General features: G+C 36.4%; 1 protein-coding gene across 1 annotated transcript in view; it reads right to left on the reverse strand.

Moving 5' to 3' along the window:
- BAI3 (brain-specific angiogenesis inhibitor 3) overlaps positions 1-21131 on the reverse strand; it is an 880973-nt gene that overhangs the window by 151763 nt on the left and 708079 nt on the right. Inside the window, exons 17-19 of the mRNA XM_010848504.1 lie at positions 18673-18799; positions 16959-17062; positions 12712-12814 (exon numbers count right to left, since the gene is read on the reverse strand). Coding sequence (XP_010846806.1) covers positions 12712-12814; positions 16959-17062; positions 18673-18799 — 334 coding nt within the window. The remainder of the gene's footprint in view (positions 1-12711; positions 12815-16958; positions 17063-18672; positions 18800-21131) is intronic.

Genomic DNA, 21131 nt, shown 5'->3' on the forward strand with positions numbered 1-21131 from the left:
TGTTACTCAGAAACTGGGAGGATGGCAAATAATTCTTTGTTGTAGGGCCATTAAATTGGAGGGAATTTGTTTCACAGCAATTTCATCTGTACAAAAGGTGCTCTTCCTTTGGTATACAGGATTCATTTTGCAGCTTTCTTTCAGAAATTACGAAAATACGTAATAAAAGTTTCTAAACAGAGAAACAGATGCTCTTATTTTTAATAAAAAGAAACAAAAGTAAGTATCTGTTTGAGTAAAAAAACAGAAAACCAGAACCAATTTAGATGTTGTAAAAGTAATATACATCATTCTTTTCTATTAGGAAAAATCATTTTAAAATACAAATAGAATTTAATTAACAATAAGAATGTAAAATAGACACCGATAAGATTCATTCAAAATTCTTTATAGTCCTATGGGTCATCTACCACAGACACATCTATAGAGATATGCAAAAACTACGTGTATTATAGTTTGACATAGAACATATATCCAGGTCCTCATCATGAATATTTGCGAATTGAAATTTAATTTCACATATAATTTAATATTATATGTTATTAAAATGATCATTTTATCATACAGTTCTACTGCTTAAACTAATGATTTCTTCTTTACATTATAGTTGAAACTTTAATTTTTTAGTTTGCTAGCAGCCTAGATAACTATAAATATTTTAATTTATGCATTTTGAATGTCATAAATCTTAAATTTCATAGTTAGGACCTAAATGCAACTCAGTCATATGCCTAATTCATTTTTTTAAGGCTTAAGATTTTAAATGAGCCAACTAGCATCACAAAAGAAGTTTAATCTTCAAATGCATTCATGTTTTTTGGTAAGAGGCATTAGTGCTTGTGCTTTAGTTCTAAGTTTTGCTATAGTAATGCTTATGATCTAATATACATAATAATTATTCAATTTTTAGGCTAGAGTGAGGACCAGAGGCTGGGAGGTGAAAAAGGCCATTTATGGTTGAATTCAGTGGGATTAGCTGGACTCTGCCATCCCTCCTTCCTGCGTCAGCTGTTACCTTTATGCCCAAGACTGTCAGATAAGAGACACTCTTTAAAAGGAGCTTTACTACTTATTGCTGTACTGTAAGAAGCTTTCTTTTACAAAAAGCTAGCTTTGTTGCCTGATGCACGGGCGACTGTTAGCTGCTTTCAGCTTCTTCAATTCATAAAAGGTCCTGGTTGGTTGAGAGTGATTTGATTCTAATTTCATTCTAATTTTGTATATACTGGTAACCAATAGTCACCATATGTGAAGAAACTCTGGGTTTAGTCATTGCTCCAAAGAAGGAATTCAAAGTGCTTTCCCCTCCTTTATCTCTGCAGAAGCCTTTTCAAAAACTGTCAAAACTCTCCTGTTCTAGTTCTGCAGGTGGAGATTCAGAACTGAAGGTCATTTTTACATAAAAGTATCAGCCTAAAAATGGATTGGCCTCAGCTGACATTGTAGTTCTTCCATTCACTTGTATGGTAGATGCTTCTAGAAAACTCAAATTGCCCACAGTCAGCAAACGATGACTTCATGCCGAATCCACCACATCCATGTCCTAATGCACATGTTGATGTAGTTTTTGAGCTACAACAGCTATGCTAAGAGTTGTGGTGGAGGGTACATGGCTCACAAAGTCCCAAATATTTATCACATGGCCCTTTACCTTCCAGACTTACAAACCTTTGAATTAGATTCTGAATTATTTATGAAAGGAGTTCTCTTTGGACACAGAGTTAGCATAACAGAATACTGAAAAATTTGTTATCATCTTATCTCAAGGGACTTTCACTTTTGTGAGAATGTGATTTAAAATGGTTCATTTTAAGGGGTCATTTTTTTAGTACTTTGGGATGTATTCAGAATTCTCATAAACATTATCAGTCATAAAGATACAACACAGTTCTCGTGTTGACATTAGACAAATTTCTGACCATTTCACGTTATGTACCAAGAAGAGGGAAAGTGAAAAAATCATACATTGGGATAAACTTGTTATTCATCTGCTGGTTTGATTCTAGGAGATAAAAACAGACAATCTTTAACCTTTTGTCGTACTTTTGGAAAATCATTCAACATCTCAAATTCTCTCTTAGATAACTCAGCGTCAAGTTAAAATCTGACTTACGGTCATCATTTAAAAACCATAAATAACAAATGTTGCCAAGGATGGGAGGAAAGGAATCCTTGTACATGGTTGGTGGGAATGCAAATTGCTGCAGCCACTATGCAGAGCAGTATACAGGTCCCTCAGAAAACTAAAAATAGAGTTACCACATGATCCAGCAATTCCACTCAATGGGCATATCTGGAGAAAAGATACAAGTACCACAATGTTCAGAGCAGCACTATTTCTAATAGCCAAGATATGGAAGCAACCCCAGTGCTCGTCAACAGACGACTAACCTAGGAAGATGCAGTGCGTGTGTGTATATATATGTATATGTGTATATGTGTGTGTATATATATACACACACACATAATTACACACACACAATTACAAAAGAATGAAATAATGAAAAAGCCATAAAAAGAATGAAATAATACCATTTGCAATAACATGGATGGACTTTGCTAAGTGAAATGTTACACAGAGAAAGACAAATACTATATGATATCACTTATATGTGGAATCTAAAGAATAAAATAAACCAATGACTATAACAAAATAGAAGCAGAGTCACAGATGTAGAAAACAAACTAGAGGTTACTACTAGAGAGAAGGAATGAACGGGGGGCAAAAAAAGGGTAGAGCACTTGAAGGTACAAACTGCAATGTATAAACTTAACTACAAGGATACATTATACCACACGGGGAATATAGCCAATATTTTATAATAACTGTAAATGGAGAATAATCTTCAAAAATTGTGAATCAGTATGTTGAATGCTTGAAAGTTTCCTAATGGTGTATATCAACCACACTTAAATAAAAAAAATTTCCAAGTAAGCACAAAAAAAAAAAAAAAAAAACATTGACAGCAAACCATAGTACTATAAGCTGCCCCAATATTTTGCAAAATATTTTAGCTCTCTTTGGAGAGAGGACACTGTAGGAATGTGGAACCAAGTCATTTCTAAGATTATTTGAGACTTAATCACAATCTCTTTCCTACTGCCTTGCCATGCTCTAATCACTGGAGAACTTGGCATTGCTTATTGTAAATCATATGACCTTTAAACCAAAAAGTAGAAGAGATTCAGAATGTCAGGGAACTCCCAAATTATTTATTTTCCATGTATGCAAGGCTAGTATATCAAAAGAATATACAACCCAGTATTATCAGCCATGATATGTCTCCCCCTCCAAAAACAAACAAACAAAAAAAAACCCCAAAAAACCCAAATTTATCAAAAACAAATTAAAAATTGAACAGAAAACAGATGACTCCAGGGCACCTGGAGTCAGATGCCCTACTGTTGAGCCACAAGGTCCTTAAAATATGATTCAACTAATCATCTCTTATCAAAGAAAGGTCTCAGAACAAGCCTTTAGTATTTTTCTCAAGCTCTTTCTCTCATCATAAAACAACAAAAACATAAAAATTGATCTAGGGTGAAATTATTCCAAATAAGTCCCCCAATGTACAAGTGACTTTACTGCTGTTATGTGACCCCTCATTTCATAGATAGAGCCACAGCTTCATTCATTCAACATTTATTGATTCCATACCACGTTTAAACAAGTACTAATACTAGTGGTCTCACGGTGAGTGGGCAAAGTCGATCAGTAAATGAAAGTTATAGAATAATGTTGTTGGTGCTAAATACAGAGGTATGTATATACCACATGCTAGGGCTTCCCTGGTGACTCAGAAGGTAAAGAATATGCCTGCAGTGCAGGAGACCTGGGTTCAATCCGTAGGTCAGGAAGATGCCCTGGAGAAGGGATAGTACTCCAGTATTTTTGCCTGGAGAACACTATGGACAGAGGAGCTGGACACAAAGAGATAGGCATGACTGAGTGACTAATATGTTCACTTACTTTCCGCCACATGCTATGGAGGTGTTGCAGGGCTACACAAGGATGATTTACCAACTTCCAGAGGGCGGTAGGAGTTTTATCAGGCAAAGTGAAGAGTAAGCACAGAGGCAAGGATGGGTCCAGTGCACATGGGCTAGGATGCTCCGGGAAGCACAGAAATGGGCCTGCAGAGCGGGCCAGAGAGCAGATGTAGGAGGCCAGATGCTCTGCTGGAGGCCATCTCAGCCTGGAGAGACATGAGTGCTTTCATAACTCATCAGCCCAGAAAGAGTGCCCTTTTTTATGTCCTACAAATCCAGTTTACATACTAGAAGCAGCTCTGAATGTGTGTAATGTTCAGAATGTGGGGTTAACCTCATGAGTCCTACAGACCCACTGTAGAGTTAGGAGAAAGACTTAATCAGGTGGGTGCTTGCTTTTCCTTTACATTTAGGAACTTTTGCATAGTAATATGTTAATACAAACAAAGGCTAAGTGAGCAGACCAAAGCAAGAAGAATGTTCTAGCATTCTAGAACTAGAAATCATGAAAGCCAGGTCTAAGGTGGGATGGCTGGGATAGACACCAGTGATTGGCCAATTTGAGGAGTTTCTAGGTTATCTGGAAAATATTTCTGTACAACTGCCTAAGAATAAATGAGCAGAAATAGCTGGAGTATGTTTGACACTCTCCAAAGCCCTGCCAGCACACAAGTCTCCCTGATTATTTCTTGGGGAGTTTTGTCCAGCTCTGGAGACTGACCCAAGAACACAAATTGAATGTCCAAACTGGCTTCCTTGTCCTTCAAGATAATCTGCTTTCTGATACTGCAACCATTTGAGTCACTCCTTATTGTCAAATTATTCCTCTTTCATCTCCGGTGCTTGTTCCAAACCCATTCTTCACATTGATCTTTTGCTCTGTGTTGAAGTTGACTTCGACAATGTGATCCTTGGCTCATAACACACAAAACTGGAACCATAGAGTCATGGGATAAGAAGGTTGAAGTGGGTCAAGAGAGTCTCTCTAATCCCACTGCCTCCACTCTGTGAACCCCACACCAACAGGATACAATAAACCTGACTGCCAGGAGCCAGAGGAAATCAGGAAACTAACCTACTCTTCAGTTCCGTGGTCTAATGGTTTTCAGGAGCCCAGGAGAATCCTGGTAGAGTGAGTAAGATATCTCAAAATGGACTCAAATGAATCACATGTAAGCTTACTACATCCAAATCCTTTTACAAACATCACAGCAAGTCAATAAATGGGATTTAAAAAAATCTAAATAAGAAGCTTTGACCTCAGCCACAGAGATCACAAACAAATTTGAGACAAAATAGACTGGCATTTGGGACATTCTTGGCAGGAAGTGACTTCTATGAGTGAAATTATGAAAAAGCACATTTCTTTTGAAGGATGAAAACATTATTTTACATGACTTCTCAAGTGAGAATATTCACATTTGTGGGCTTTCAGAGTTTCTTTAACTAAAACCCAGAAACCAGATTGCCTTTAAAGTAAGTCATCAATCACTTGGAGCTTAAATCGGGCCTTAAGAAAATAGTCTTGTTCACCATGTTGGCCTAGATTCTGTCTAGAGTCAGGGACCCTGATCCTCGTAAAACTAACCACAGCTATTAGCTCCATAGATACAAGCCTAACTGATGAATTCAAATAAATGCATTTACTCATTCATTCAATAAAGGTCTATTAGATATTTGCTGTACTTAGGTCCTATGTTGTCAGTGAATTTAAGAATGAATATAACCCAGCCTTGCCCTAAGAAGTGGATAATCTGGCTGGAAACAGGTAATAGAGTACAAGATAGCAGTCTTGCACCAGGAATCACAGAGTCTCAGAGCTGGTGAACCTAACTGTGGAGGACAGTGAAGGACTTCCCGCAGGAGGAAGAGTATCAAAGGATGAGTACGAGTCAGAGGAAGATGTTTTGGAAATCGGATGGGGTGCAGGGGAGTAACAGTGTTCCAAGTAGGGGGGGAAGCAAGAAATAAGCTACCTCCATGATTCTGATGAACTATAAGTAGATTGGTATTGCTACTGTGATAAAACAAAAGTCAATAAAGTAGAGCAAAAATGGAAAGGTCAGCCTAGGTCATGTTTAGCATTTCTCAAGTTTGATAAACTGCAGAGCTATTTCTGAATACAATTTATTCCTGAGCCCCAACATATTAATGCAAGAAAATCAGTGACTAGAAACCTTCATAGATAAATAAAACATGCTCATTTCTTGTGTCTGAGCAGAGTTTGAAAACCACTTCTGTAGTAAGTGAGACAATAACAAATATTTGTCCAAGGCAGTGGAGTGGTCAGATTTCACTTTTAGCTCCATGACCTGTGTTACAAGGTAAAGAGTGGGGTTAATGATGCTGGAAGCAGTAGACTAGTGAAAGTGATTCGTAGCTGATGGAGGCAAACATCTGGATTTGAGAAATAGGTGAGGGTACACCTGGCCCAGGCCTGGTTTATTTGATTTACCAAGTGAGGGAGAAGGAGATAACTCTCAAGAGTTCCAACACATGTAGCTGGGTTGGAGAGGACAGAAAACACATACAGTTTATATTGTATAAAACACATACATTTCTATATAATGTGTTTGAGTGTGGGGTGGAGACAAAACGGGGGAATTCAGTGGTGAACAGAAAATTTGACACAAGGCTATATGAAGCTCCAATGTATGTCCATGAGTCATCATCGTCACCATCACTATGATCACAGCAACTGTTTAAGGAGTCTTACAAAGTGCCTCATATATACAGTCATGTAACCTTGACAGAAATACCATAAGGGAGATACTGAGAAGAAGCTAAGGTGTATCGAGCCCAAGATCACAGAAATAGAAAGCAGGAGAGGTAGCGTGCTTGGGTCCCTCTGGCTTAAAATGCCTAATCTTTACTTTTACCCCAAAGAGATGGATGTCTCCAGGGAAACCTGGAGAGCTCTGACCTAAGGATGGGCAGACTGTTTCAGAGGGTAGCAAGAGAGACAGATTGGTGGATGAAAACACACAGTCAATATTCCTCCCCAGAAGCTGAACACGTATACATTCAGAGGCCAAGCACGGAAGTAAACGCGTGAAGAATGTGGGTCTCTGGCAAAAGGCGGCCATGGGAGAAATGGCTGAATTAGGGAGCGCTTCAACCAATGAAAGTATTAAAATTCAAGACTTTATTTTAGAAGAACACAATTCTGACAATTCAAAGACATCTTCCATTAAAATAATCACAGCCTTCTAGTTTGGCTCAGTTTTACTGATTATCTCTACACAAACCATATAACAAAAATATGACAACATTGATAAAGGTGAAGTAAGCACCAAATGTAGGAAGAAAACTGTGTACAGTTTGTGACTTTTAAAAACTGCTCCAACACAGTTTTTGTATTTTTCACAAGACTGAATTAAAAGACACAGCTTATTATGTAATTCAGTGGCCCAAACATAAAGAACTATGAGAGAAATTCCTTCCAAAGAGTGATAAAGATGTGTCTGCATATCTGAAATAATTTGTGAAGTTTCCCTTGACCTGTCAATGAGAACTTTTGCTAAGTCTCCTAGATCTCCTGGGATTAAAGTTAGTATGTATCTTCACCCTCTTACATTTAACTATTATTTTTTAGAATAAGGATGTCTATTCAGGATGTCTGTAATTTATTTTATAACGCGTTGGTGTTCTTGGTATGATACTATATTGGTGCCTGTTATTTTAATCTTTAATTCTAGGAGCTGTCTAGGAATGCACAGAACAAGGTGTTCAGCTGACCTTGTATTTGAAAGGGTCATACTCCAGAGTCTAGCAGAGTCAGCTGAAAGACCTTTTGATTTGGGTAGATCTATCCACAGTCAACACTTCAATTATGAGCTAAATACAAAAGACTGATTTTTACTGATGAACTAGTGTCTAGGCAATTATTATGGTGGATGTATCAGTGGCTTCCCTTTGGTGAACATAAAGGTAGTCGACATATGCAGATGAGATATTATAGCTAAACATGTCTTAATCTAAATGGACTGAATGGAAGATTCCATTGGTGCCTATATCCTGTACCTTTTAGAGACGAGGCCCATAGTTTTATCCCCAGGTGTACTGAGTCCAGACAATGGGTTAGGAGGATTCCTGATTGAAAGATGCTGACTAAAGGCACAGATGCCTGCTTCTAGAGTGTTGCTCTGTCCACCTCAAGGGAGTGTGCTTATAAGATGTGATCAAAGTATCTAAAATGACAGAGACCCACAATTTCACTATGTTTACAGAACAGGTTTTGCTCTTGATTTCCTAATAAATGTTTATCTAATAAATACCTGACTGTCTGATTGAAATTAGACTTGGCTTGCTTTCATTATAACCTGGTACTGAGTTTTTGGTTGTGGGGAGAAGCTCTCTCAGAATCTTCTTGGGTGTTCACTACTATCTAACCAAAATAACAATTTTGCTAATTTTGGCTTCCATCAGTAAAAAGAATGCTGCTGCTGCTGCTAAGTCACTTCAGTCGTGTCTGACTCTGTGCGACCCCATAGATGGCAGCCCACCAGGCTCCCCCGTCCCTGGGATTCTCCAGGCAAGAACACTGGAGTGAGTTGCCATTTCCTTCTCCAGTGCATGAGAGTGAAAAGTGAAAGTGAAGTCACTCAGTCCAGTCCGAGTCTTAGCGACCCCATGGACTGCAGCCTACCAGGCTCCTCCATTCATGGGATTCTCCAGGCAAAAGTACTGGAGTGGGGTGCCACTGCCTTCTCCGAAAAGAATGCTATGAAATGGTTAATAAGATAAATCATCTCAAAGTGTTCTAGAAAAAGATAGGTATACATTTTTCTGATAAAAAAACTATTCTCTGAAAATATGTTTCCAAAATACTAGGTCCAAAATAATCTACATGGCTCAACAGAAAACATTTGCATACTTTAAAGTACAAAGGAAATTCTAAAATTAAACAACATTTGAGTGATAAAAGAACATCCTGGTTGAAATTTAAAATGCACAAAGAAATCAAAGGGCAGTGACATTTTATGAGATAACTTGAAATACAACGAAGTCAGTTATAATTACATTTTATCACTGCATTTTAAGAAGAGATATAAGAAATTGCATTTGATTCCTCTCTCTGCTGCCAGCAATTGAATCTATAGTTCAAAGATTTGAATACATCATATTTTAAACAATGGATCATTTCAGCTTGTTTCTATCCCAACTCAAAAGAAGGCAGAGATACTCAGTAGTGAGATAATTGAATCAATTATAATTCGGAAAGCAATTTAGAGAAAAATCACAGTCTGACACTTCAAAACTATTCTGGACCTCAGCATCAAATACCAGTTTCAACACAAACTACCCATGATACCTCTCAGAGGCAATACCAAAGAACCTGTTCATCAAGAAATCCTCTCAGATGTTTCCAAGTATGGAATGGTAAAGCATTAGTCAGAGCTTATCAGGGAAATAAAAGATAGGAATTTGATCAATTACAAAATGCCCAGGGCAGTGATGGGATCCTACACACAACCTAAAAAATACACTGTACTCACTGATCATATATTACTTTTTAAAAATATTCTTTTGAAGTTTATACAGATCATAAGTTCATACAGATATTTCATTTTGCAAGTTTCCTTTTTTTTTAATCATTGATCTCATAACAGTGAAGCAGGTATAGCTTTTCACAAACTGCTATTTCACATAAAAAATAAAGTGAGGTCGATTAAATTGAATTCAGCACGTGTATCATAATCAAATATACAATTATTTCCCCTGGAAACCTGATTTTGTTGAGAGTGATTACGAATAAAATCCTAGTGGGTTACATTTTTCTTTCAAAGTCACTCCATAGTGGATTATCCTAAGCTAAGAAGATCATTTACTCAGACTTAATAAAGCAAAATTAACATAGCATGAGAAAAAAACCCATAATTTTTCATTTTCTTCATCACCACCACCACTTACCACCCGCTCCTCCCCACAAGCATAAACAACTGTAGGAGCAGAAATCAGCACAGTCTGTCTGGAACAGAACCACCAGGATCCCAAAACCACACAGAACCTATTCTGCAAAAACAAAACTATGCTGACTTTTTTTTTTAAAACCAAGCCCAATGTCAGTCATGCTGCATAATCAGAAATGAAAAGTAAAATTAGACTTGTCTTATTTTGCCTTTGATGTTATAATAATCACAGATATCCCAAAGACATTCTAACTAAAAACCAAAAAACAGGACATTGAGAAACTGGAAAAGCCCAAATGGGCAAGTAGAATGGAATTTCTCAAGACTACTCTAGTTTCTAAGTATTACTATGATTTAGACCTATTCAACATAGGACTCACTTGCTACATGTAGCCACTGAGCACTTGAAATTCACCGGGTTCAAACTGAGATGTACTATAAGTATAAAATACAAATCAGATTCTGAACACTTCATTAAAAAATGTTTTAAAATATTGTATTAACATCTAAAAATGTTACTTATATGTTAAAATGGTCATCTTTTGGATATACTGAGTTAAACACATTATTAAAATTGATTTGGCTTATTTATTTTTACTTATTTTAAAGTGGCCACTAACATATCACTATCAGATAGGTAGCAGGCATGTGTGGCCAACATTGTCTTTGTATTGTACAGCAATGATCCAAAAGACATAGACAATAGCCATTACAACATGTAGAAAACCTCGTGGGAAATTCTACTAGTCAAACCATTTGGCTCAGAACTTGTAAAAACTTTGGCACATAGTATAAAACAGTTTTTACAGCATATTTCCTAAGGAAGACCATGATGTTGGGAAATAAGAGTGTTTGGAGGGTAAAACATGACAGAAAGGGAGGCTCTGGTGGGGGAAAAAAACCAACTTCAACCACCAGCTAAAGCTAACTCTAGCTCAACTTTTTCTGGTGCCCAGATCCAGTAGGTGACTTCTGCTTCAGAGGGAAACTCTCCTTTTGCAGGGAGGTTCAAAGATGAAGAGTTAAAAGAATTATGACCAGGTGAGAACAAGTATAGGAGTTCTTCTAAGATCCTGCTCAGGGAACAGTAAGAACAGGGGTGATGTGGGCGATGATTGCCTGCTCAGTATTCTTGGGCTTCCCTGGTGGCTCAGCTGGTAAAGAATCCGCCCGGAATGTGGGAGACCTGGGTTCAATCCCTGGGTTGGGAGGATCCCCTGGAAAAGGGAAAGGCTACCCACTCCAGCATTCTGGCCTGGAGAATTCCATGGACTTGCAGAGTCGGGCACGACTGAGGACTTTCACCCTACTTGACTTCCAGGCCCCTGGGGGGCGGGTGTCTCCCACGCTACACCCGCACCCTTCCCCCTCACTGCCCCTCTCTCCTTTCCTCCCCAGCTAGTTTGAGCCCACCCCACTGCCCTGTGGCGCCCAGCGTCCCCTTGGCTGGCTGCTTCTCACATTTCTTTCTCCTCTCAGTTTCAACTGCACCTTCCTCACTCTGGCCTTTCTGTCTGACTTTCCTTTTCCGGTGCCTTTCTTTGCAAACTTATGTTTAACAGTCAGAAGGGAGACCTGAAATATATTTTAATAAACTTTGCATTTTCTTATCTCATCGAAGGAAAGAAATGGGGCAGGGGGAACAAACCCTAGGCACTCAGATACATGAAAGGTGGATGCGCCTTTTACTTCTGCAGGGCCCCTTTCTGGACGCTTACTGCTGTTCCCTGTTTTGTTTGTCTGACCCTTCACTGTCTTCCAGTCTTCCTGCAGCCCAGACAGAATACAGGTCAAAACAAATCTTCATCAGAATCATCTAAGTAGTTTTCCAGGACTCTCAAGACCCCAAATCAGATCCTTTGGGTGCGAATAAGATTCTGAGGAGTGCAAGTTTAGTAAAATAATAAAACTATCTATAATTTTCTGATGTTGATGTCTGTCCTACAAATACCTAATATATTAAAAGAACCAACTGAAAAGTATATTGGATGTTCCAAGAATAACAGGGTATAGGGAAAAAAATTCAATTATTGACCTTAGTATTTGAAAAAAATTAAGAACAGGCCCAAATTGACAAATATTATCAAAGCATTTTTCAACATAATTTCTTTGAGATTATGGCCATTTAATTTAAGATTTCTGTTAGTGGTTTCTTGGAATGTATTTCAAAGTCATATTGTAAAAAGACTGACAATCATTCCTCAAAACACACAGTTATTTAACTCAAGTCATACATTTTTACATTCTGCTGAAAATGATTATTCAGTTAAAGAACTACAATACTGTTTAAGTGTAAAACTACTTTTTGGTTAAATTTTTTTGAAGGGCATAACATGTAGAGTCATTTTCACCTAATATTCTCTTCGATTATTGTCTAAAAAAGCTTTTTAGTGGATTTTCGAGAGCTATGTTACACTTGTTAGCAATTTACATCTGAATTTAGGAATCAAAATGTTAATCAATTAGGCCAAAACACAGGAAATCTTATTACAATTAGGATAATGAATTAAAAATTCGTGCTTTTGATGTTTCAAAGTTTTGAACTCATAGAGCTTTGATATAATGTTTAATAAACACATATTTCTACTATTATAAACAGCCTCTCAATCCCCAAGAAATTAAGTCAAAAGCATGTATTTCTACACTGGAATACATAATACTTTTATTCAGAACAAGATATTTTTACTTTTAAAAATAATTTTGTCAGAAATTCCCCATTTTATTAAGAAAAAACATTTAGATTATCAATAAGCAACTTTAGGTCACAACATAAACACAGAAAGAGAATCAAAATCATCACCAACCATACCTTATTATGTGTCTGAGTTTGTCCAACCAGGATGAGGATGTTGGATGAGATGATAGACAGGCAGAAGTTAATTAGAATTATGGACCTCTCAGAGCGGATGTACCTAACCAGAGAGAGAAAGAGTGCCCGACTTTAAAGTTCAAAGGAAAGATGAAAAATTCTCTATTACACAAATTGGCGGAACTCATCCAGAAAAAGATACACTAAGCTGCAGGCTTTACATGAGAAAACATATAAAAACCAATCATTTTTAAGAAAGACTATGGCAAAACCCACCACAATATTGTAAAACGATTAGGCTCCAATTAATATAAATAAATTAATTTAAAAAAAGAAAGATTATTCTTTGAAACTCAATTTTATAGTGACATGTGATATCCAAAAGACCTTTAAATTTTCTTTTCTTTAGACCTTACTGTAGACAACATGGCATTTCTGACAGAGGCTAAGTTGTACCTCTGTTATCACCATACAATTTTTTTACTAGAAATAAAAAATTTCTTTGAACTATGTAAATTAGTATAAGAACTTTTACTATATATGTATATATAATATGCTAATTGTCACCAGACTCATCAATGGGTGAAACTCTAGAACCAAAAAGAAAAAAAATCCAGACAAATTCTGAAATATCCCCCCAGCCCCACACCATTTACTAGAAAGATGCCATTATTTTCATGAAACCACATTTGCATCCACTATGTTATTATCTCAAGTTTTTTAAGTACTTAGGTTGTTACTCTTTACATTTTTCTTTTCCTGAGTAATTGTTCCAGAAATCAAGAAAAAAGAAAAGGAATCTTTATTGCTAAAGATCCCTTTCACTTTCATGAAACCACATTTTCATCCACTACGTCACTGTCTCAAGTTTTTTTAAGTACTTAGGTTGTTACTCTTTACATTTTTCTTTTCCTGAGTAATTGTTCCAAACCAAGAAAAAAGAAAAGGAATCTTTATTGCTAAAAACTAACCCCGTCCACAAATTATTCATCATTAGGCTAGAAAATTACTTGGCGTCTGGCACCCCACTCCAGTACTCTTGCCTGGAGAATCCCAGGGACGGGGGAGCCTGGTGGGCTGCTGTCTATGGGGTTGCACGGAGTCTGACATGACTGAAGCGACTTAGCAGCAGCCATATTTTACCCTTATGAAGAAGAGTTTATATACGGTCTGTCACATAATTTTTAAGTGCATCAAGAATGTAATTCATGGAGAAAACTGCTCAGAATCAAATATTCTACCAGCTGTTTACCCTAACAGGGTAGTAGCTATTTCGCTTTCCTGTACCCAGTGGCAAATCACTGAGTGCCAGTTAAAAAAAAAAAAAAAAGATGTATTTGTTCTTGCTGTGTATTTGAGACTGTTCGATTTGTATTAGAACATGAAATCACTGTCCACAGCAGGCATGGGCTTCCCTGTGCAGGTTACATGCAGGTGCGAGAGAGCAGGAGACACTTTAGAAAGTAAAATCTATCAAAGTTCTTTCTCTCTGCTGTGAGGAATATGAAGGCAGAGGCCCTACATTCCACCACATAGTTCAGAAAAGAGTGCAGAACAGAAACAAGAGTAACAATAAAATATAAAAAGCAATTTTTAACATAAGAGAAACTTCCTTTCTTCACAGAACATAGAAGGAGCCTAAGTTGACTCTCAATTAAAAAATAAAAATGGGCTCAAGAGTAGCTTAATCTTGTCCCTGCATTATCAATATCTAAAAATATAATAAACCACACACTGGGATACTGAAAACATCATCAAATGTTAAGTTGCTTCTTATTTTGTGGGTGGGATATGTATCACAAAAAGTTTAAGGACTGCACAAACTGACCCTTTATGTGATATGAAAGGCTTCTATGACACCACAAGTACATAGATGTTATTTAAAAGTTTTCATTGATATTATTTAGTCAGTAAATAGAAGAATCAGGGTAATAAGGACCTAGACTGACCAACCTGCAGAGTTTTTCCATTTTCATTTCCTTTGTAGTATTGTTGCCTTAAAATTTTATTAGTTATCTCAACTTTGAAAACTTTTTATAAAAATGTTTTATGTTTTAAACAAAATTTGTGAATGCATCATTTCAATATATGGGCTGAAAGACATGCTCAGTTGCTCTTTGATGTAATAACATAACTCCACAGAATATATTTATAGGTGGAGAGAACGTCACAGTGGATTCACTTTTTGATGAACATTTCTAATAAGCTATGCGAGACATCAACACATTTCAAAGTAGTAATTATATATAAAATAATTCTGATGTTCACACATTTTATATATCATTAGGAAAGCAAAATTATAAATCTCTTAATTAAAAAAAAGGCAGCTGGATCCTGAGCATTCATGCTATAAGAGCCACTTAATATCAATAGTTTTTGAATCTTGAAACTTCTATCAAATTATTAATATTACTTCAATTCTTCTACCTGTAGACAATGAGCTGATGGCCACTAACTGTTAGGAATTCAAATTTATGTTGTTTCTGGGTACTGTCTTTTATACTTCTAAGTGTCATGTCAAAATTGGGTAGATACTTTCAGCTGGTAATTCCTGGAAAACTCTTACAATAGGTGATTTTCCTGGATTTTCTGTACTACAGAAAACTTTACTAGGGACTAATTAATCCCATACTTCTTGGATAAACTTTTTATATCATTTACACCAGCAGTGTTTGTGCTAGCATTAGCCATATGTGTTGAGGTGTGAAGAAAAGGTGAAACTGGTGACTGAACTCCATGTAATGAGAAATGGAACTTAGTCCTGAATATCTCAGTGAATATGAATTATGATGCTATTGATGAACTGTGATACCATTACCTAGTATCCTGGCCTGTAAACACTGCCTCATTTCCTTAGAAGAACCTTTTAGGCAACTATGGGAGAGAAAGGCTTCTTTCCAGTCTTTGCCTGTCTTGCTCTTATATTATCAGGACAATGCCTGATTGACTGAGCCCTGAACCCAGGATTCTACTATCTACTATGCTATGCCTAGACCAAGCATCTCTTTCGTTTCATAAGACTGATCATAGATTATTAGATTGTCTTTCTTAGCATTTCACTACCCTTCATGGGAAGGCAGAACTTCTGTTACCTATCTACACCAACAGACCAAGAATGTATACATACTTTAGTTTTGTATGAAGCATAAAAATTTTAATATCTTTGACAATATACTATCCTGGACAATTAACTTTTGTCTTCAAAAGAGTAAAAAATGTAACAAAAAACTTCTTTTCGAAAAATAGATGTCAATCAAATGACTTTTCTTTAATAAATTATAATTAATTTTTGGATAGAATTTTTTTTGTATTAAGTGAAAGATAAGTAAAATACTAGGGCTGGCAATCTTTGCAATTTTAATATTTCAAGTATTCAAACAATAATATACAATTATCTAGTTATTAATATAGCAACTGTTTTTAGAATATTTTTAACTAATAAAAATGGATATAAAAATGTTTAACATTTAAAAATTTATTGGGAAGTTTTGTTACATACTAGCTAACAATATGTCAGTAGACATAATAAGCCTTACAAGTCTAATATTCTCATTAATAGAATAAGAAAAATCTTAGGAAAATACTATATTTTCACATAATATCAAGCAGATGCAGTTTCATATATTATGGAACAGTATTTTTCAATCACTTCCTCTTGTCTATGTATTTTTTCTGACTTCTTTTAATCAGTTTGTCAAAATCTGACTTATTGGAAACATTCAACCAAGAAACCTTTTCTAAAGCTTTATGGTATTTATTATGTTAATATATTAATATTATAGAAGATTTTACTCATTGTCTGGGACACATTGACTTTATGTGTTTAAAACAAGAATTTGTAGACCATATTTCTATAACAGAGAAATTAATTTGACTGTATCAATTAAACTCTCAAACTCAATAGCAGTTGGGATAAGTATAAACCACACATTGACTGAATTTTGGGTATTAAGAATACTTGGGGATAAGCAACTTGTTGAAGACTACCATCATTTGAATTGAGTATGTGTGTGTGTATGCTTCACTTATTTTCTTATCATAGGAAAATATAGAGAAGAAAATTAAGTAAACACTTACTTAGCACTTTTGAGTTCATTTATTATAGTTCAAGCAAAGCAATTATAGCTGTTTTAAAGGTACTTTTTTCAGTAAATCAAGAAAACATGAGACATATAGCAGTTATCATATTCTCTGATTTAACTCTGAATAACAGCATTCCATTTGAAGTGTGTTAACTGATTACATACCTCCATAACGCTGCATAGACAACTGCTAGGGTGACCAAGGCCAAGCAAGAAAGGCCACTGCCTACGATTAGGGTAACTGAAGGTGTACTGGAGGATTCCATGATCTGCAGATTAAACAAAAGAAGCACACAAAAAAGAGAGAGAGAAAGAGGATTTTAAAAATAAATTAAAATAACTTCTAAACTCAACCAAACTATCCTCAAAAATAGCCAATATAGTTGTTATAGTAACCAGATAATTATCCAGTAACCACTCTGTTCACATATTCTCAACCCCTAAAATGACTAATTCTAGCTACTCCCTCTCTCCCACTGTGAAGTAATGAAGGCCTTAAGAGTTTTCAGTGCTTGATTGTGGCATATACCCACTTATTGCTTTCTAAAATAAATCACTGAAGTTACAACTTGGTCAGCATTAACGTGTTAAATTTTCTCTAGCTGATATTTGAAGCAGTATTCATTTTTCTTCAACTTACAACAGTTCAGTTATTTTACAATATGTGCTTTTAGCGAAATGTACCTTGATCCTCCTATTTACAATCCATTATGTTATACAAATCTGGTAACTAGATATTTAAAAATGTTCAAACTTTCTGACTTTTGACAACTTTGCTTTAAGTCAAGTATCCTCTCATTTAATTTCAGTAGCTTGGCCTCCTAGAATATAGAGGAAAATCAAATTTCAGATATAAGACCTAGAATATATTTTGTGATTCTTTTTTCTGTGAACAAACTATAGAGTTAATTTTCACAGTCAATATCATTCTCTAAATATATGACCTTGAAAAGTAAAACCTTATGTTTTTTAAAAAATGTATAAAGATCACAAGCAGTCACTGATTTGAGAGATTTCTTTCTTCAGACACTAACATGGTACTAACTAGTAAAATCTACTGTTTTTTCATATTTTTAGTATTAGAAGTTTAAAGAAATATACTTTAAGATCAAGTGTGTTCCAAATCTTAGATATGTACAATGAATTTTATAGATATTTTTGGTTATCAAAATAAGTAAGAGTGATGCATATTTAGGCCAGATTTAGACAGAAAGTCACATTTATCTTAATAATTATATCTTACCATTTCAATTTCTGAAATAATTTTTCAAAATACCTTTGATGAGGATATTGTTTTTCTTTCAGACAGTTTATATAGCTGCCTGTTTCAGAAACTAGTTTTGCAAACCTATATACTTCTAAGGAATGATTTTACAGTTTCTGATAGTCCATACTTTCACAAAAACTTCATTTAATGTTTTAAAAATAAATACCCAAGGACATCCCAGAAAACCTGTACTGAAAATATCCAATGCAGATATGCAATGTGTTTGGCTATAGTGTCTGGGGTCTTCATTCTACTACTAACAGTATCCTTACAAATCCCCCAGAACAGATTTCGAGTTCTAAAATAAAGGTTAAGCTGACAATTATTTTTATTTGAAAGTTTGCAGCATATTAGCAATATGATTGGACTACATACTTAAAACTATACTGCAGAAATTTCAAGTTAGAAGACATAAAATTGAGTAGAATTTAGTTATAGCACACCAACTAGAATTCATTTCACCAAGCCACTGTAGCTAAGGAGGAGATGAACCCAATTTTGCTACCCTGCAACATTTTCCATTTCCCCATTTAAAATGCAGTTCCCTGGAGAAACACTCTCCACAACGTCCCTGCCTTTGCATTAAAGCCGTGTTTTCCCTTTGTTACTTACTATTTCTCTAGGTTGCTGAGCCAAAATGGCGAAGGTAGAGAGACGATCACATAAGCATTTCGTATGGGATGCATCGGTAAGCACAGTTTTACATCCCTGGGTGGACCACGTTCCCAAAGAATCGTTCCTGCAAAGTGTGGGGGGAAGATCGGGATAAATACGCCTGACGGCCAATTCCGTAAAGAAGCAAATGCAGTTTAATTGAGAGAATCGTCTACTGTAATTCCCGTACAGGAAAAAGGAAAAAAAAAATCTACTTGTTGTTGAATAGGACGTAATTTAGATGCATCTCCAGTAAGGCAAAGCGAGAGTGTTTGGAGGAAGCAGGCGGGCGGCGGTGCAGCGTGCAGAGAGCTGTCCAGCGCCGGAGGTGCTGAAACCGGGACTGACTCTGTCCAGCCCTCTGCGAGGAACGGCGGCAGCGGCGGCGGCACGAGCAGCCGCCAGAGCGTTGGCAGCCACTTCCTATGCTCATCGGATCGTTTCAAACACTCAGAGTGTAAAGAGGCTTTTCACATTTCATACCAGCTCTGATTCCCGTCCCGTATTTTTGGATCGTGAATGTTGGCTTTTAAAACGAGGATTTCTCTGAAAAGCCTGCCTAAAAGGTTAGATAGCTCGTGTTGGGTGATAGAATCTTCTCCGCTGTTGGTTACGGATTTTTTTTTTTTCCCCCTCCCCTTAGAATTAGCTGCTGTGAAAATTTCACCCTGGAAATGGGAAGCAGCAGCAGCAGCAGCAGCGGCATCAGCTGGTTCCAACTCTCATTGCCTTTGCCTGGTATCCAGGGGAGGGGTGGGTCTCAGACAGAAGCTTCCCACTCCACACTTCACTCAGCCCGAGCTCCTCTGAAGCCCTTGACATTGCTCCCCCCATCCCCACCCACCTCTCTTCCCGGGGTGGGGCATTAAGCGTTAAGCTAACCTGGAGTCTGCTACAACATATAGCAGAATAACTCCACCTCAAAGTCTGGTAGGAAAGGGGAAAGAGGGCCTGCTTCAATGTTCCCTTTGGTGTAGCCATTCAAAATTCTAAAGCATATGGTTTATTTCCCACCCCAGCAGAACAATAAAAATGGTATCAACCTACGCCTTCTTGAGGGGGTTAAAGATGGGGGAGAATCCACCCCCGACTGAACTACTCCACAAGAAGAGGAAGGAAAAAAAAAAAAAAAAGCTATGGAGTTCAACCAATCAACTTGATTATCATTACACGTGTTATATACTGAATGCACCAATTGTCACCTCCCCTCCCTTAGGCATGGAAACTCTCTGATTAGCAAACCTGTGTGTATATGTGTGCTTAAATTTCAAACCAAGTTACTATCTATGTTAAAAATGACTCTAAAACTCCAGAAGCAGAACACATGGCTTGATGTTAATTTTGATAAGGTACTTTTTATTTCACCTACTCCATATCTATGAATGCCTAAAGCTATTGGGCTAAATATGAATGCAGTCTATTTTGAAGCTATTTCAATGACAGAGGTTTCACTGTGATAGCTGGACCTCCAGGTTGAGTTGTAGAATATAATTCACACTATCCCTATTTTGGTATTTAGATGCAATATCTGTTTAACATTCATTAATTTTATTTTAATATTGACTTGATATCATTAATATTCATGACTCAAAATACTGTTAGTTACAACTTTTTTTAAAGAGAAAGTATAGACTATATTTGGGAAGAGGCACATAAAAATTATAACTAAGTTTACCCGAGTACTTCTAAGTATTAGCCAGCTAATATGAGTCAGTTAAAAATTTGGTAGGTCTCTTTTCTTTCTCATGATGTCATAGAACCATATATATATATAATTGACTGTCTGTCTCTTATGTCTATCTTCTTGTGACAAACAGTTAAGGCCAAATAAAAAATGTTTATCTCAGTAGATTAAAGTTTAAAGAAGAATGATACATTTAAGAGAATCTGACAATTTTTAAAGCATAACATTGCATTATTCATCCTGGATAGCAGCTTATTCATCCTGGAAAGCAGTATTTCTACTCTCAAGATGCAGTCCAATACTTACACTTTTCACATTATGTAGCTATGACCAATAAACCAAAACAAAGTCTTAACCAGGAAAAAAACTTTACTGCAAATAAGGCCTCATAAGAGACAAAGTGGCATGTTTATATTTAGGTAGCAAAAGCTTGTTTACTCTAAAAATGTTAGCTATCACTAACCTTTGACTGTCAGATATAGTCTATGTTCAATACAATGTTGCCATACTCTGAAGATCATGTAAATTTTATATGACATCTTTAGAAAAGTAGGTCAATTTACTTTGCTCTGTACAATGATGTAGTGCTGACCTGATCCAGCCCCAGGCAAAACTGGGAAGTAAGTGACACTGGTTTCCATTTTTTAATCTTTCATTCCCCCCAAGCATGAAATGTTTCTAATCTCACTGGGCCCCTTTTGATGGGTCCCCTCTTAAGGTTACATAACCTCTG

The sequence above is a fragment of the Bison bison genome, unplaced genomic scaffold (genome assembly GCF_000754665.1).
Source record: "Bison bison bison isolate TAMUID 2011002044 unplaced genomic scaffold, Bison_UMD1.0 scf7180017864268, whole genome shotgun sequence".
Lineage (NCBI taxonomy): Eukaryota > Metazoa > Chordata > Mammalia > Artiodactyla > Bovidae > Bison > Bison bison.